Source organism: Pteropus medius, unplaced genomic scaffold (assembly GCF_902729225.1).
Source record: "Pteropus medius unplaced genomic scaffold, Ma_sr-lr_union100, whole genome shotgun sequence".
In the NCBI taxonomy this organism is placed as follows: domain Eukaryota; kingdom Metazoa; phylum Chordata; class Mammalia; order Chiroptera; family Pteropodidae; genus Pteropus; species Pteropus medius.
The window spans coordinates 4,275,709-4,294,720 of NW_024348533.1; the positions used below are offsets into that span (position 1 = coordinate 4,275,709).

Consider the following 19,012-nt stretch of genomic DNA (forward strand, 5'->3'; position numbering starts at 1 on the left):
CATCTAGGAGGGGAAAAAAAAGTTACTATCAAAAGCCAAGCCATACAAAACCATAAGGACAGAAATTAGATCAGTGATTGCAAAAGGTTGGGAGAGTACAAGGAATGAAGTAGGAGATGTGAGGGAGTGGAGTAGCAGATACGTGACTCTATGCATTTGTCAAAAACTGTAGGACTGTACATCACCAAGAATAAACTTTAATGGATACAAATTAAAAATAAATCAATCAGGATGTCGGAGAATCCCAGGATGGAATGTAAGCTGAGACAAATGAATCTGACTATATTAAAATTGACTCCAGGCTAAACACAGCTCTGTTCTCATTTAATGGATCTTAAAAACGAGACCCAAAAGGATCAAACTATTTCCAAGTAACTTAACTGTGATACAACAAATATTGATAGAATAAAAAACTATCCAGTATCCAGTGAGGTAAAATTCATTATGTCTGACATACAATAGAAGTTAACAGCAGCAAAAAAGTTTCCATAATGAGTAGAAAAATCAGTTAATTGAAACTGACCCACAACTGCCATAGATATTAAAATTAGCACAAAGACTTTAAAAGAATGGTGGTAACTGCAGTGCACATGTTCGAAAAGTTAAGCAGAAACATCAAAGATATTAAACGACCTAAACTGAAACTCTAGAGATGAAAACTAGTACGTCTGAGATGAAAGAAAAACAAACAAAAAAATAGAGTAGAGGGGATTAATGGCAGATTAGATACTGCAGAAGAAAAGATTAGTGAACTGAAAGTCAGCAATAGAAGCTACCCAAAGTCAACACACAGAGAATTTTTTTTTAATTAAGAAAAAAAGAGGAACATCAGTGAACTTGGGATTTCAAGTGGCCTTATATACATGTGATTAGAGTCCCCAAAGTAGAATAAACAGAAAAAATATATATATTTGAAGAAATAATGGCCAAAAATTATTTCAAAACTTGATGAAAACTATAAACCCACAGATCTAAGAATCTCAGTGAAACTTAAGCACAATAAACATGAAGAAAACTACACCAAGGCATATTATGAATTGAATTGCTCAAAACGAGTGATAAAGAGGAAATCTTAAAAGTAGACAGAGAAAAAAGATACATTATTTGGACAAATGGAACTTTCATGGAATGTAAAATAGTACAATGGCTTTGAACAACAGTTTGGCAACTTCTTACAAAGTTAATCATATGCCTATCAGGTGATCAACCATTCCATTCCAAGGTTTTTATATCCAAGAGAAATGAAAGCATATTCCATATGAAGACTTGTACATGAATGTTCATGTACATTCATGAGCTTTGTTTGTAACAGCCAAAAACTGGAAACAACTCAAATATCCATTAACAGATGAATGGATAAACAGATTGTGGAATATCCACATAATAATACTCGGTAATGAAAAAAATGAACTAATGATATATGCAAAAGTATCAAAGAAAGTCTCAATAATTATATTGAGTGAAGAAAACCAGACTCCTTCCTCCTCCAAAAAGAGAGTGTGGTTCCATTCATACAAAAATCCTACAAAATGGAAACTAACCAATTGTGACAGAAATCAGTAACACCTAGGTGGCAGGTGGGGAGAGATGGGAGAGAATGCAAGGAGGCAGGAAGAAACATTTATGGGTGATGGATGGCTCACTATCTTGATTGTGGAGATGGTTTCACAGGTGTGCACAGGTCAAAACATATCAAATTGTACATTTTAAATATGTGGGGTTCATTGTATTCTAAGTAAACCTTAAAAAACAAAACTGCAAAATGCCCCAGGCCACAGTTCCCACAGGCTTGGCCAGGGGTGTGGAGCTGGTATTCTGGGCTTAGAAGGCATCAGTTCACCACACTGAGCTTCGGGTTCCGCCTCCGTGCCAGGTAAACCTCAGTGCAGTCAGGTGAAGACAATTGGTAAGAGCCTCTAGCCCAGCGCATGCATTTGGCAGGAACTCAGAAACATTTCTCTAAAGAATGTGGCTTTAATCAGTGACTCCCACTGGCACACGAAGTGACTCCCCCAAACCACACTGGCAAACATTTCCTTAAGGGTTCCCACTCACTCCCGAAATACACTAGCGTGTTTTGAAAGGTTCGCTCTGTAAACAGAATTCTTCAGTAATCCTTAATTACTGCAATTCTTCAGTAATCCTTAATTTGTGTTCCCATTCATTATTTTTCAGGCACACTTCACATCCCATCAGAACCTACCTGCCTTCCTAGGTTCCCCACACTGGTCTGACAGGAAGAAATCCCATGGATGCCTTGGGTGGGGGAGGGGAATGAATGATTCCATCATAGTTTTTGACTCATTGAGGATAGCCCTCAGACTGCTCCTGTAAATGGCCTCCAGGCCTTCTCCATACCATGGCTAGAGTCTTTTCCAGGGGCCTAGCCACCACGTCGGGCCTGCTTAAGTCCCCACACCGAGTTCTACCTGCTTCCTGCTAATCCCTCTTCTCTCGGTCCTGTCCCCAATGAATGTCTGGCGTTTCCACTCATGTGCCAACTCTTATTAGATGGTGTTGTTGGCTGAATCATGTCCCTGCTAAATTCACGTTAGCACCCTAACTCCCAGTCCTTCAGAATGTGGCTGTATTGGGAGATAGGGCCTTCAGAGAGGTGATTAAGTTAAAATGAGGCCATTATTGATACCGAGTATGACTGGTGTCCTTCTAAGAAGAGGTGATTGGGAGACTGACACACACAGAGGGATGGCCATGTGAGGACACAGGGAGAAGTCGGCTGTCTGCAAGCCAAGGGGAGAGGCTTCAGGGTAAACCAATTCTACTGACACCTTGACCTTGGACTTCCAGGCTCCAGAACTGTGAGCAAAGAAATTCCTGTTGTTTCACCCACACAGACTGTGGTACTTTGTGGAGGCAGCCCTAGCAAACTAATACAGATGAGGTCTCCCGGACACCCTACCCCACCTTCGCTTGCCTTCTCCCTGCAGAGAATGAAGTGACAGGAGACAGAGAAGACCTGGAGGGCTTGGGTGCAGGGAGGAGAGAGGGGTTATCACCTTCTCTACCCACAGGTGATGGGAGGCATTGAGGGTCGATGGGCCAAGGGAGGGAGACAGTACTGAGAACATGACCTGCCTGGGGCATGGAGTGGCAGGACTCAGAGAGTCAAAGAAGGGACTATTTCAAGAAGAGCCTGGGATTGGGACTGAAATAAAGGGACCAGAAGAACCCATGAAGAAATCATCAGCAGGATGGCAGGCTGAGTGGCGAGGCATCTCTTTCTAGCTCAGCTCATTGAAACAAGGCTAAGGTGGGAGCCTCCTTACAGGAGTGGGAAAGAGGTGGGGCTTGTCCCTGAGAAGGCCAGTGGCACCAGGTGCTAATAGTCCTGGCAGCCACTGACTGCTAGAGTTATCAGCAAGGCATAAATGAGGAGGACAGATGTCTTACTCACTGTCCTGGCATCCGGGGAAGGGCCATCACTTCATCTTCAGAGAACCAGAGTGAAGCACCCTTTCTCTAGAGGAAGAAGTTAAGGCTTGGGAAAGCCAACTAATTAGTCCAAGACAATTAATTAGACGCAGCTCCAGACTCCAACCCAGGTTTTCTAAACCCAGAGCCCACGAAATGAGCTGTGTGGCCCAGTTAGAGAAGCTTTCCAGAGGACATGGGTAAGACAACTTCTGTGGTCACGAGACGTGGTCAGGCTGGTCTCGCCTGTCTTGCCTCCTTCAATAGTCCCTGTGTGTGCACATGTACACATGCCTGTGGCTGCACGCACATGCCCATATACACACCCACATTCACACACACACATCCATAGACATACCCATACACGTATGTGCACATGGGTTTGCACACACTCACACATGTATGCTGACATGTATGTACACTCATACACATGCATATACACTCACACACACACTTTAGTCCCATTGGCGTGTGAACTTGTCCTACATTTGACTACACCACCACAAGGGTCTGAAAACAAAACGCTGTCAATTATAACAGCCCATACATCACACAGAAAGGCACAGTTAAATAAATTGACAGACTTTGATTTTTTTGTGTGATGACCCTCCTTGGAGGCTCAAAGTTGAGTAGATTTTATTTACTGTCTTCTGAAACACCAGAATACATTCTAATTCCTTTATAATTTGTTTCACAACTCAAAGCTGGAAGTGAATTCAGTTTTAGAAGTTGATATTACTCATTTGAAAGCACTTTTTTTTTTCTCACTGATTTTTGTGGCTACATCAGAAAATTAAAATTTTCTCATTTATCAATGTGAACTGAAGCAGATGTGTGTGAGGCCTTTAATTCACCAGGTTAATCCTGAATATTTGGGGTGTTAGTGCCAAACTGCGTAGTCAAAAAACAGACTAACTTACTAATTAAAGCAAGTTTATTAGGTGTTTAAAGCCCTTATGCAATGAAAAACCCATATAATAATTTTCATGAATAATTAGACTTTTATTTTGGTGGTAAATGTGAATTTTTTTAATTTAAGTGGAAAATCTCCTTCTGCTCAAAAGAGAGACTGAAAAAATGGGGTTATGAAATGAATTCAGTCTTGTCTTTTCTACAACAACCAAGTCACATTTCTCCATCATCGACTCGGAGGTAGGACCTGGGTTAACACCTTTTTTATTTCTGCATGGCCTTAATAAGATGGCATAATCCCAGTGTTAAAAGGGTCTCAAGATCAGCCATGTAAGCACAGGACCCCCTCTCCAATTGGCAAAGTGACATACGCATTCCTTTGGACTCAAAGGAAGCATCTAACAAGAACAGCCATTTTCAGGATGTGTCTGATGTGCTGAGCACTAGGACATAATCAATTCATTTGATCCCCACAGAAACCTTAGGAGGCAAGAATAATCACCTCCACTTAACAGCTGGGCAAACTGAAGTTTAGAAAACTAGCCATTTTGGACGTAGTTCCATAGTATAGCAGTTAGCACGTCTGCTTTACACGCAGAAGGTCCTGGGTTCATGCCTTCATGCCTCAGTGGAGCCACGGTCCATGGTCTACAGCCATGCCACCCTGAACAAGCCCGATGTCTGATCTCGGAAGCTAAGTAGGGTTAGGCCTGGTTAGTACTTGGATCGGAGATCACCTAGGAAGACCAGGTGCTGTAGGCATAAAATAATAATAATAAAAACACAAACGAACAAACAAACAAATAAAAAACTAGCCATTTACCCAAAGTCACACAGCTGGGGAATTGAAGAGCTGAGAGGTGAACCCAGTCTGCCTAAAAGCTAAAGTCTTGCGGGCCACCCTACACGGCCACCACCTACTGGGGATGTCTATTCCACACTGGCAGGAAAAGCTGCTGTCCCAAGCTAAATGATTGCTTCCCGGGGTCTTCCAGGAGGCTGTGGAAAGGGCTCAGACAAGGAGTCAGGCCACCCACATTCAGGCATACACTGCCACCTGGGGCCGGTCACTGTCCCTCCCTGGGAGGGTAAGGCCCACCTCACAGGGGAGTGGGGGCCTGGGCTGGGCCATTAGGAAACATGAGGACATGCATGTGAACCCTCCAGCCCAGGGAAGCCATGAGGAAGGTACCCCATCATTTCCCCTAAGCCTCCGAGAGGGCACTGGCGTGCCTCCCTTTAAAACAACATCTGCAAACTTATTTTTTTCTCCCAGCGGTTCGTGTTTAGTCCTAAAATATGTCTCCGGATATGATGAAGGAATGTCTTCTCAGTGCCTGTATCAACAATTAAAGATTAATCCTAGGCCTACACATGGAGAAAATCGAACGGAGAAGGAGCTGGAGGTCGTGTGTGGCCTCTGGAGAACGTTTTCCAAACTGAGTTACAGTTGTTCACAGAATGAGAAGTCGTAGAGGGGACAGACTGCAGTGCCTGGCACTGCGAAACGCCACTCAAGAAAGGGTTCTCACCAAACCTACAAAGGAGCATAATTCTGAGCTGACATCTTCAGAGTTTTCTCAAATCTTACTTTAAGCCTTTCTTTATCATTGATTGCTTTTTGCTTTAACAACAGCAAATCCAACTGAAATAAAATTTCAACCATAAGATGGATTGAATCCACTTTGCTCATCATAAAGCTTGAAGTATGACTTCACAACGGCGTGACAGTTTTGGAATATGACAGAAGGAGAAACATGGACAAAGTTGGATGTTCCAAAATTAAAAGGAAAAAACAAAGCCCTAAAGACGTTCCTCTTTAGCAGTTACTCTACGTCCTAAAGAATAACAGAAGTGAGAGCCCTTCCCCATGACACCTGTGCCAGGGATGCAGACTCCACTGATGGGATCCTACATGGCCATGAAACATGACTGTAAAGATTGTGCAGCACCCGTAAAACTGTTTTTGATGTGAGGTTGAAATACCTACACGCAAGGAATAAATGATATGCACTCTGTGGTTACAATTAGATAGGCGTAAATCTGTCTAGGAATAAGAATTGGAAGGGAGGATGCCAAAAGTTAAATAGTCCTCGTTTTTGGGTGGTGGGGTTATCAATAACTTTATCATGTTAAATCAATATACATCTTGGTTATTTTCTTTAAGGGGGAAGGGGTAGGGGGCACCGAGCTGGTGTGCTATTTCCCAACACTGGGTCTAACATCCTAGGTAAAGCGGGTGGTCGCATCTCAGCAGCAGCAGCTGGAGAGCTGATGAGCACATCCAAGGACAAAGAGAGAAGGGTCTATGCCCACTTTTCGAAGAGCAGGTTTGAAAGAACCCTGTCCCTCACCGACAGCTAGCTATGCCTCCTGGTGGAGCTTAGAGTTAGAGAGAGGAGAGAAACCCGTAGAAATCTGTGGTGATGCAGTAGGCTTCTCTGCAAGTGGAGGATCGTACCAACATCCTGTGGGGCCCTGTAAGGGAAGGGCAGCGGGACTGTGCTCAGAGCTCACCCTTTGCTGCATAAGCGATTCGTCCAGCCCTCCTGACAGTCTGAGCAGCGCTCTCACCTCACCTGTAGAGAACTGAGGCTCCAAGGGGCTGGATGACCAGCCTGGGCCATACAGCCAGCAGGCGAAGAGCGGCTGCCGTACACTGAATGTCTGTGTCCCCACAAATTTCTATGTTGAAACCTTATCCCCAATGTGATAGTGGGGGAGGGGCTCTTTTGGAGGCGATTAGAACATGAGAGTGGTACCCTCATGAATGAGATTAGTGCCCTTATAAAAGGAACCTTACAGAACTGCCTAGACCCTTCTGCTGCGTGGAGATACAGTGAGAAGACAGCCATCTTTGAACCAAGAAGCGAGCTCTCACCACACACAGAATCTGCCAGTATCTTGAACTTGAACTTTCCCAGCCTCCAGAACTGTGAGAAATAAATATTTTGTTGTTTTGTTGCCCAGTTATAGCAGGCTGAACAGACTAAGATGGTGGCCTTCTGACGCTGGGTCCAGAGTGTGCCCTCTTTCAAACTCAGGTCCCCAAAGCTACCATGACACTTAGCTCCAGGAAAGGCTGTGGCAACCCCCAAGCCACATGCACCTCCCTGCTCCAAGCTACTGGGACTCAGGCGCCCCTACCGACTCCCCAACCAGGCCAGAAAAGGGGGCCTTTCCCCATGACAACACTCCCTGGGAAGCCGATAGAAGTGAGCAGACGAAGGTGGGCCCAGAAGCAGGTGGCCCTGACTTGGGGCATGTCCACACTGCCATAGGCTGGGCACCGAACTCACACAAAGTGGAAAAAGGACATGCCTGTCCTTCTCACTCCCCGCTTCCAAGGCGTCCTGCAAATCCGAGGGAGCCCAGGCCTGGCCCTGTGTGCCCAAGCAGCTCACTGCCTCCATCTCAGTGACATTTCTTGCTCTGCAAAACGGGGACAATAACCTCTGCCTTCTCCATCTCATGAGGCTGTTGTGGGGAAGTTTTAAGATTTTAAGTTATCCTGTAACTTGTTAAGCTCACATTTTGTAAGGGCATTGTATTCAGAAAGAAATACAGATCTTGATACTGCCACAGATAAACCCAAATTTATTAACATAGATAAACACCTACAGAACAAGAACCTACAACCTGCTGCCTATCCCATTAGGTCAAAAATCCTTTGCCTGGATTTCAAGCCATTGGGAAGGAATTTCTCCAGATCGTGGCTCTTGTTTGTTGCCCAAGCCTCTCTCGTTATTCCTCCGATTGTCACCTATTTGGTTTACCAGCCCCATGTCCTCTCCTCCTCCTTCTAATAACAGCACTCCAAATTGTCCATTGGAAACCATTTTCCGCTCCGGGTCCTTTCAGCTCCAGTGAGGTACACGCATGTGTACGCAGGTACATCCCTCAAGCCTGGCAGGTGAGAGGCTGCTCCGCTGGTCTCAGTGACCAACCAGTACGGCTCATTCATATTGATCGTCAGAGTGAATAGGGGCTGTTGGGAGAGAGAAACTCTAACGCTGAAGATGAGAACCTGCAGCCTCCATGCCACTTCACAGGAGAATGAGGGCATCCTGAGAAATATGGAGCCAGCACAGAGAAACACAAAACTAGGCACCCTCAGCTGGGCCTGAGCAGACATTTCCCTGGATTTCTTGGTTACACCATGCCAATGAATCCCCTTCATAATTTAAGCCAGTCCTGTCACATTGGAGGCCTGTCACATTGCTACTTGAAGGTACAAGGATCCAAAGTCACCCAGAAAGGCTGAATCTAATGAGATGATATCAGGGAGGGACAAAATCCTGCTCTGGGACCATGATTCTAACTGCAAACACACTGGAAGGGGACTTGGAACCACAGTGAGAAATGGCTGCTGAGAAAGCCAAGGGGGGCTGTGGCTGGGAAATGGCAGGGAGGAGGGTACACCTAATGGGTACAGGGCACCATACATGGTTTCAGGTGCACCAGTCTCCTTGGTCCTTAAAACTGGGCCAGTCGCCTCCAGCCTGAGCAGCCTCTTCCACTTCACTGCATTGTGATGTGCAAGAGTTACCATTCCTGTGTATGCTGGGATATAGAACAAGTTGGAAAGCAGGGCTGGAGTGCCATCCCCAGTGAGGAGGCCACTCCAGCCAGTCATTTTGGCATCAGAACTGGCATCTGCTTAAGGGCTAAAGACCATAAATTGCGAAGCATGGGATTGTGCCAGAGAGAATCCCAAACACATCCACCGTGCCTTTGACTATGGCTGGAGGCAGAATTGGAGGGCAGGACCCTGGGAAACCCTGCAGCGGGAGGGGGTATAGTTACAAAGATTGTGGCAGGTCAGTGGACGACTGCCTCCGTTCTCCTCTGGGGTAACAGCACCCTACAGCACCCGCCTAACACCATCCGTTGCTCCCCAGTACATTCCTAGTATTCCTTCCTCACAAAGCCACAATTCTCTTCGAGTGGTAATGTGCTCAGCCTCCGGGGATAAATCAAGATTGGGCAAAGCCACCTGTGGCAACCCTATAACCTTTGCTAGTGACAGGATGACAGTGATCACAAGCCCTGATTCTCGCTGGTGCCTATCAGAGAAGTCTCCCAAGCGATGCTGGGGGTCTCCCCGCTGACTCAAATGAAAGAGAAAGCTCTCAAGAAGGTGACTCTTTTTCCTGCCTCCTGCCCTTCTACATTGGCTACTCTTGTGCGAAGACTCATGCTTGGAGCAGCAGCAGCCCTTTTGTGACCATAAAGAAAGGCCAAGAGAATAAAAGACACTGATCTGGCATCCAGTCATGGTCAAGTCACTGAACTAACCCAGGACCTCCTGACTGACTCATAGTCTTCTCTGGGTATGGAAGGTAATTCAAAGACTGTATAGTTTAAGCAACCACACTCAGGTGTTCTGTTACTCTGCATTGAAAGCACACTTCTTGGCCAATACTTTCCTCTACATTATCTCATTTGCTCCTCACAACCCAAGTAGTGGTGACCATAGCAGCGAAGAGGAAGTTGATGTTTAGGAAGCTGAAGAGGTTAGATGGCAGAGCTAGTAAACGGTGGGACAGAAACCCCATGCCTCATCTACCCTTCTCCACCCACTGATATAAATGCATTCGGTTTGCAGATTCCCTGATTCAGCAGTGATGCCACACATCTTCAAAGCAAATGTATAAAAATCCAATTGAGCAATTCCAAAATATATTCCTGAAACACCCCGACAGCTGATTTGTTCTAATCATGCTGCTGTTATTATAAAGCTTTCCCAAACTGTCACAAAAAAACAAACAAACAAAACAAAAACAAACAAACAAAAAAAAAACAAGAAAAATAAGAGTAGAGAGAGAAAGAGAGCATTCCAGGAAGTACTGGAAAGAACCTTTTTGGTGTGGAAGCCAGGAAGTGTCAAGAGAACAAATGTAGCTATGACTTACTTCTCATCTCTAGTTGTGCCTCGGGACTGGAAACTTGGCCTCTTTATTAAATTGTACACCACAGAGCAATCCTGACAAATGACAGATTACCACAAAGGCAGAAAAAGCTACATTTGATTCTGGGTTGTATGGCAACAACCAATATATATAGTTGATGGTAGGAAAGAAAAGTGCTTGAATTTTATCCTTAGTCTCTAGGTTTTTCCTGTTTTCAAACTGACTGGTCTGGACAATGGAAGACCAACAGCCAACAATAAATCCATTGTAAGCTGGAAATGGTCTCTTCTGAATACAGCTAAATATTTCTTTAATCCTTGCATTAAACTTTTTACTGTAGCATAAAAGCCACACACTCTAAAATTTAAGCCTTTGTAACACTATAACTATAGATGTAATTACTGGGAGGGGGTGGTTACTTAGGTAACGTATTTAAAGCACCTTAAGAGCACAATATCAGATGCTTGTTTTGCATTCATATTTTTAGATCATACTGAAGATACTATCGTTAATGACTCTTGCTCAGAAATCTTGTTTTTATGTTCTTGAAAGTATTTCTTTTCTTTTGTACCATGGGAAGGGTCTTTAATAATGACAACATGAATATTCCTTTATTGCAGCTTCTGAATCTCCGTTATCGGGCACATCAGCCAGTCCCAAATAAGTCATTTCACAGTTCTGCTCCCAAGGGAACAAAGACAGTAGCTCCCATATTAACAGTGGTTTTTGTTGGCTTATTTTTATTTTTTTCTGACATTAGAATTGTGTGTGGTTGGCAGAGATTTCTCTTCTTTAATTTGGATGTGGTTTCTGCCTCTGAAACTCTGAAAACAAGCTTCTCGGTAAAAGGACAAGCTGCAGGCACCCTCTCACATACAGATACACAACTACTTCAGCACGAGCTTAAAAGAAGCTTCATCAAAAACAAATTGGTACTGAAAAACATGTTCAAGTACAAATGGTCTTTCCTAAAGATATTTTCTGCTAGATATTCATTTGGCTTTCACAGCTGAAAGTTCAAAAAAGTACCTTCACATCTATTTAAAGCCAATTATCAGTTTCCCATATGCGTCTCCCACAGCCCCTTCATCTCAGCCAGGGACTCTCAGGGTCACCAGCCAGGTTGTGAACATTTCCCATCCACTGATATTTGCGAGAAGAATGGCTAGTGGTAGGAACAAACCGGCCCCGGAAGAGAGATGCCTTCTCACAGGGACACTCCAGCAGCCAGAAGCTCAACCCCAACTGCATTCGCACTGTGGCATCTCTGATGCTCCACTGGCAGAGAAAAACTGGCCAGTTAGTATACTCTGAGCGCATGCTCCTCAGATACCAAGTTTAGTTAGTAGGATGTGTTGAGCTGTCTCCAGTGCTAATGCCAGCCTGCTGAATAGTAAAGCAAATTTCAAGTGGAAATTCCAGGATTCAAAATGTTCCTTTTGCTTTTCTAAAGAAGAGGAGAGAGGGAGGAGGAAGGAGGAGAGGGAGAAAGGGAGAGGCAGAGAAACAGAGGTGGCTGCATTCCCAGGAACCCCTCCCTATTAGAATGGTCACAATTTGCAAGTTCCTTGTAAAAGGTTCTCCCAGGATTTCTGATTCATTCAATCCCCGCTTGCTGTTTATTTTTACTAAAAGGGGCCTCCTATTCCAAAGAACAGCCACACTTCCAGCACTAACAGGTAAAAATTTTACTTGGCCTTCCATAAATCAGTTCAACACCCTGGTCTCCAGGGATTTGCCAAAAGATAATGGACTGCAATTATGAAACCATCACCACGAGTTGCCAGCAGGGCTTCGGAGAGATTTCTGAAGTCTGCAGGCGCTTTCAGAGAGAAAATAGGAAATCGTTTCATGAAGCAGCAATTCTGCCCAAAACCAAACAAGAAGAGCTGTAATGCTGGCTTAAAGTGACTGAGATATAGGTACGGTGAACTACGAGTGCGGTGCAGTCTTCTCCCATCCCCATAAAGATTCCAAATTAACTCGATGAATACGCGGCGCAACACATTACTAAAGATCCCAGCGCCCGTCCTCTCCTCCCAGAAGCGCACGCGTGCGTTTCTTTCCACAGCTGAAGATGCCCCGTCGGGCAGGGCGCTTGGGATCATGGGAGGCTGCCTTTCCCAGGGGAAGAGGATGGCTCAGGTTTTGGAGGCTCTGGCTAGTTCAGCCTCTCTCAGTTCTATGCGGAGGGGTACTGCTGCCCAAACGGTGGAGGTTTTGATGAATATGATGGGTGAGGGCTTTGGGGTCCCAAACGTGGCTCTTGCTTTGCAAACACACAGAAGCAACCTGAACAGAAGTGTCACAGAGTCTCATATGCTTCCAAGAAGCTCAAGAAAACTCAGGATGTGCCTGTACTGCACAGGTGGCATCGCCTGAAACCAGAACCCAGGTTTTCTGGCCCCGACTGTTTTTTCCTCCCCTCACCTTGCTAGTCTGACGTGGGCATCCCAGGGCTCGGTGGCCCGCGGAGAGCGCGCTCAGCCTCAGCAACTCCAGAACACAGCATCTCCAGGATGGAGCTGCCCTGAAAAGAACTTTCCTGGGGACGGAAGGTGAGCAGGCTGGGCTGACCAGATCCCTCCAAGGCCCTGGCCCTCGGGTCTGTCAGAGGCTCCCCTCTACTGTGGCCGCCGGCCTGCTAGGGGCTCCTCGCCTCTTCAGGTAAATCGCCATTGGTAAGAGCAGCTGCTACCGGTGACGAGAGTCACGCACCAGACAACTCCCGCACAGATGAGGAGCGGGACGCCCAGCGCAGGCGGGAAGCGCACAGCCGCATGGTGACTCGTCCCACGTCTGTCATTTCAAAGTCCGTAGTCTTCTCTCTCCCTCCCTCTGCTCTTTCCTGAAACGGCCCTTCTAGCTCGCTTTTCTCACGGCCGCTTGCATTGGAACGCGACCCTGAGGCTGGAGAGGGGACAGCAAGACCCTCTCCGAGCCTGCACCCCAGCCTCCGCCCCCGCGCAGGCCACCAGGATAGACTAGAGCGCACAGAACCAGCGGGCGATCCCTCCTCAGTTAGATGGCCACACTGCCCCTGGCGCCCAGCACACAGACACTCCCCCCAGCCCGACACACTCCCTTCCCGCAGCACAGCTCCCGCCCCGCGCCCGGCGCCTCACCTCGCGCAACAGGCGCTCCAGGTGCAGCTCCGCCCAGGCGGCTAGGGTGCCCGGTGGCCCCTCGCGCCGCAGCAGCTCCCGCTCCTCCTCGAGGGCCGACACCCGGCCCTGAAGCGCGGCCGCCTGGGCGCCCAGCAGCAGGCAGGCGGCTGCCGAGCCCACGGAGAGCAGCAGGCACAGCGCGCTCACCGCCCAGGCCCCAGCCGCTGTCGCCGGGCGCCCCCCGCCGCCGCCAGCCGGACGGCCTTTCCGCGCTTCGCCACCGTTGCGCTCGCCCGGGCTCATGGCGCGCTCTTCGCGCGTGAGCTCTCTGAGGGGGCGGTGCAGAGCTGGGGTCGCGGGCCGAACGCGCGGGGAGCAGGCTGAGAGCCCGTGGCACGAGGTCGGCCGCGCGCAGGGCTTGGCCTCCGGGAAGCAGCGGATCGCGGCGCACGCCCCCTTCGCCGCCGCTAGCTCCTCCACCACGGCCACTTTGGGCAGTTTCCTCTATGCAAATAGACCCTGCCAGAAAAGGAGCCGGGACCCACCCAGGGGAGGAGCGGCCTGGTCGGCCCCAAGCCGCGAGGGGGCGGGGGCGGGAGGGGAGCTGGTTCGTTGGAACCCCCGCGCACGCCTGGCGGACCCTGCGCGGCGCGCACCTCAGCCCTCAGTTGCCCCGGGCTGCACCCATTCCCGTGCGCACGTCTGCGATTCCCCTGCCCAAGTTCCCAGTGCGATCTCAAGAGGGCTGAGGTGCGCCAAGAGACTCAGGACGCCTTGTGCAGCCCGCGCATTGCTGGAACATCATTCGTGCTTGGCGAACATTCCCCTAAACTTGTGAATTAACCTTTCTGACAATTTTTTAAAAGGTCAAAACTTCAAATCCCGTGGAAAACGAAGCGAGTCCATCCTAGGTGGCGCCTTAGCGCCGCTTGGTGGCCAAAAGCGATCTCTGCACGCTCACGTTTAGAGACCGTTAGGGCTGTTTGCGTCACGCAGAAAGATGCCTCTTAGAATCTTAATTCTCTCCATATATTATCTGCCAGACACGTGCTGCTGGGAACAAATTGTAAGTCCTTGTTCTTGACCTAGAGAGGGTTCCCATTTGAGAAAATTGAGACTATCACACATGGAAAGGATGGGGGAAAACTCCTCCAACTTTTGTTGGGCTGATGGCTTAATTCTGTGGAAACACAACTTGGCCAAAAACAATAATCCACTCCGCACATTCAACCTATTTTGTGATTTTGCTGAAAATTTACAGCACAGGGTTAAGGTAGGAAATCCTGAAGTAGAAGGAAGTGGCCCTAATTGTGTTTTCAAGAAAGAGGAGATAGTCTGCAAGTCAGGTGGGATTCTCTGCTCTCTCACAGCGTATTTATATCCTAAAATGGATCCCAAGTAACCCGACCAACTCCTCTAATACTCAAAACAATAAACTGCTAGCTGAGATCTTTGTAATCTGAGCAACTCCACAACTGTTTTTGAGGAAAAGACCTGTTATATCCATCTTCCCTCTCACTCTCTGGGTATTCTTAATTAATTTGTGTGGATAGATTACTTCTCTTAAAACTGTTGAGGCCCTCCAGCTGACATTCCTTCTTATGCCTTTAACTGGGAGAAAAAAATTACCTCTGAGATCAGAATACGAGGGAACATGGTTGGCATCTCGCCTATACAACTTTGTAGCTGTGACTTTAGGTAAATTAGGGTTACATTTAGGTGGTTATAGAGATAGGTCTTGGTGCCCGTATTATAATCTAGTGTATACCTAACAATCTGAAAAATAGTTGTAAGAGAAACTGGACTGTCTACTCTGAAAAAAGGCCAACGCCATTGTGCAAGTTAGCACTCCATTCTTACTAGAGGTAAATCACCCATCACTTATTTTTGTTAATGTTACTGCACTACGCTCACTATGTTCCAGAAGCTTCTGTATAACAAATAAGCCAAGCTCATTAGCCTTTGCTCTTGCCTACTACTTCACTATCTGGAATACTCTGCTCTCAGATCTTTGAACAAGCTTCTTATCCTCAGTTCAAAGTCCCCAGGTCCTCAAATCTCACCGCCTGCAAAAGACCTTCCCAGACTGTCCAATCTAATGTGGCTACACCCGAGTCCCCTTCAGGATTACTCAGGAGATCAGGACATTTATCACTATTTGAAGTTACTTGTTTGTTAACTGTATCCCCTTTGTCTTATTCACCACTGTTTTCTCAAAGAACACAAGAGTAACTGGCACACAGCAGGTGCTCGATAAATATTTGTCGAATGAATTGAAGAAAGATGAAAATGTTTGCTATCTACAACTGATTTTAAAAGGCAAGGAAGAAAATCCAGTCTTGTGTCACCTGGAGTCCTGGAAGGAACAGACGACATCCTCAGATTCAAGACAGTCTGAATGTAGAGACTCTTCACAAAGGGGCAGGTTAAGAGAAACTAGTAGAAGGTGCTGACGAAGCACCCTGGGGTATCAACAGTGGGAAGCCATCGCCATGCCTAGCTGAAGGAATGAGGGGAGGAAAGTGTCGTGGGAACCCTGTGACTGCTCAGAGCTCTAAGTCTGCTCCACAGACTTAGAGGTGTGGCCTTTGGCTGAGGGACACCACCTCTTTAAAATCTTGGCTCTCTGATCTCCTGGGGCTTTGCACTGACCAAACCCAGCTGAGAGCAGAGTGAGGGGTTGAGGGGTTGGGGGGATAGAGGACTGATCTGAAATGGGGGAGAAACCCACATCACCTATCACACTCGTAGCACTTACCAATACCCATCTAGTGACTGCTGCCTCTGAATGGCTCGCCTGTCAGCAACAGCACTAATCAGGGTGACCAACAAGCCATTTGGTGGCAAATCAACTACTTTGGGCTTTCTTCATCCTAAAAGGCCAGTGGTTTGTCCCTCACAGGGACGGATAGCTTATTCTGAGCATGGGTTTGTCCTTTCTGTCTGCAGAGCCACTATCCTTACAGGTTGCCCGATCCACGGTTATAGAATCCCATACAACATAGCAATGGGCTAGGGGACTCACTTCACAGCGAAGGAGCTGTGGGAGTGAGCCCATGTCCATGGAATCTGCTAGCTGTTACATCCTGCAGCAGCCAGAAGCAGCCAGCCTCACAGAATACCAAAAATGCCTTTTGAAGGCACAGGTAAAGCACCAAGTACTCAGAGGCTGGCTATACTCTAAATGGCTGCAGTGCCATCTGTCAAGATGTGGTATATGCATTAAACCAGAGACCTCTGTATGATGCTGTTCCCAGTAACATATGGGTCCAGCAACAAAGTGGTAGAAGAGCAATCCAATTTATTATCACTCTCCATGACCCACTGAGGGACTTCGTGCTTACTGTCCCAACTGTGAGCAGAGTTGGAGGTCCTAGTTCTCACAGGGGTTACACGCTTGCCAGGGCACACAGCAAGGGTCCAGTCAACTACACACTATGGCTTCCACCCAGGGCAGTTTGAATTCTGTGTCCAGGGATCTAAAGTCAAAGAGTCACCATCCTGGCAGGGATAAGTGACCCCCCGATCAGTAGGTAAGGCTGCTTTTTACAGCGGGGGCAGGAAGAACTATGCAAAAAACCTTGTGACACTCCCTGCTCCACTGTCACTGTGAACAGCAGTGTGCAGAGCCCCATCTGATGGTTGACAAGGGCTCAGACTCTTCAGGATAAAAAGTACATTAAGAAATATTTTATAAAGGGATTGTTTGGGTCAAATAGGGTTGACAACCACTGCAAAAAAATAACTAATGTTAATGTAAAGGTATATGCTCGAAATGCTCTGTTTAAGAAGGCAGGAGTACTTAATCATTTTTTTTTTTTATTTCTAGCAAAAATGGTCAAAATTAAGCTATAAGGCTTAAAGGAAATAGGCTCCAATTAACTGAGAAAATTGTTACATAGAAAAGGCAGTGTGATACAGTGGGAAACGCATGAAGTCTTGACGCATAATGCCTTCATTCCAGTCCTGGCTCCACCAGCAGCTCACAGCTACTTGCTATTTCAGTCTCCCAGTTTCCTAGTTTGTAAAACGGAGCTACTGACAGGAACTAGATTTACTCTACCTGAAACAACTAGAACACCAGACAAACTGTGCAAAATGGTAGTTTACGAGACATTGGACATTAGGCGATGAAAAGCAGTGATCCTTGGGAAATGCAAAATATGAAGTGAGTCCAAGGATTCCCCAGCTTACTCTCTGGAGAGGTTTCTCCAGGCCACAGTGCAGGGAGGGGGACCCAGGCAGAGCCTTCTCGCCCTGAGGTGAAAAAAGCCACAAGTCCAGGGACGCCAAGGCAGTCAGAATTACAGGGGAGAGGAGTGGAGAGAACTGTAGAGAGAATGCTTCACCTGAAGTCATCACATATGCGATAAAAGCACCTAAGGCCTGGGATAGTTCTTCCGACCAGCCAGCATGGAAAATGTAGTGATTCAGAGGACATAGAGCACAGTACTCAAAAGCCTTTGCCTAAGGAGTAGGGAAGAACCAGCCCTAGACTAAATGCAGCTCTGGTCCTGTCCAACAAGCTTAAAACCAAAATCTGAAAAGAGCAAACCGATTCAAGTAATTTAATCACGCCCCATAATAAAGCTCAAGTACATAGGGATATAAAAATACCCAGTATCCCACAAGGTAAAACACAAGGTAAAATTACCAGACATTTAAAGCAGCAAAAAATATATGACCCATAATATAAGAAAAAGCAATCCAGAAACAAGAGATGAAAAACAGACAAGGATATTAAATTATCATTGTATTTCATATGTTCATGGAACTAAGAGGAAAGATTAAACATGTTATGTAGAGACAGAAAATTTTTAAAAGACCTAAAACAAAATTCTGGATATTGAAAAATGAGTCTTTGAGATAAAAAAATACACTGGATGGGTTTAAAGGCAGATTACACACTGCAGCAGATTAATGAATTTAAAAATCTAGCAACAGAAACTATCCAAATGAAACAAATAGAAAACAATTGAAACAAAGGAACAGAATATCGATGAGCAGTGGGATAATTTCACATGAGTAACTGGAGTCCGAAGGGAAACCCAAGCATAAGAAACATGAAGACAATCACACAAGGGACATCATAATCTAACTGCTTAAAAGGACTGGTAAAGAAAAAAACTTAAAAAAGCAATGGGAGAAAAAGACATGTGTAGAGGAACAAACATAACAGCAGACTTTTTGTTGGGAAAAATGCAACCCAGAAAGTAAGCAATCTAGAATTCTATACACAGTCAAAACATCTTTCAAAAACAAAGGCTAAGTAAGTACTCTCAAACGTACAAAAGATGAGAGAATTCATCTCTGGCAGACTACAATAAAAAGGAATGTTAATGGAAGTACACTTGACCTTGAACTGCAGAGGTCCACTTACATGCTCTTTTTTTCAATTGATCTGCACAGTTCAAACCCATGTTGTTCAGGGGTCAACTCCATGGTTGGGATTCTGTGTATGTGAAGGGCTGACTTAAGTTACATGGAGATTTTCTGCTGTGCAGGCAGTCGGCACCCCTAACCCCCACATTGTTCAAGGGTCAACTATAATTCAAGCAGAAAAAAACAAACCAGATAGGAAATGTGGATTTATATAAGAGATTGAAGAGAACTGGAAATGGTAACTATGCTAGTAAATATGAGAATTAG

General features: G+C 46.2%; 1 protein-coding gene and 1 pseudogene across 13 annotated transcripts in view; one reads left to right on the forward strand and one right to left on the reverse strand.

The window, feature by feature from the left end:
- COL23A1 (collagen type XXIII alpha 1 chain) overlaps nucleotides 1-13,799 on the reverse strand; it is a 283,264-nt gene extending 269,465 nt beyond the window's left edge. For all 13 annotated transcript variants that reach the window (XM_039880152.1, XM_039880151.1, XM_039880150.1 and 10 more), the window contains exon 1: nucleotides 13,382-13,799. In XM_039880152.1, coding sequence (XP_039736086.1) covers nucleotides 13,382-13,666 — 285 coding nt within the window. In that variant the 5' untranslated portion in view covers nucleotides 13,667-13,799. The remainder of the gene's footprint in view (nucleotides 1-13,381) is intronic.
- Nucleotides 4,991-5,106, forward strand: LOC120616751 (uncharacterized; annotated as a pseudogene).
- Nucleotides 13,800-19,012: the final 5,213 nt, after the last annotated feature.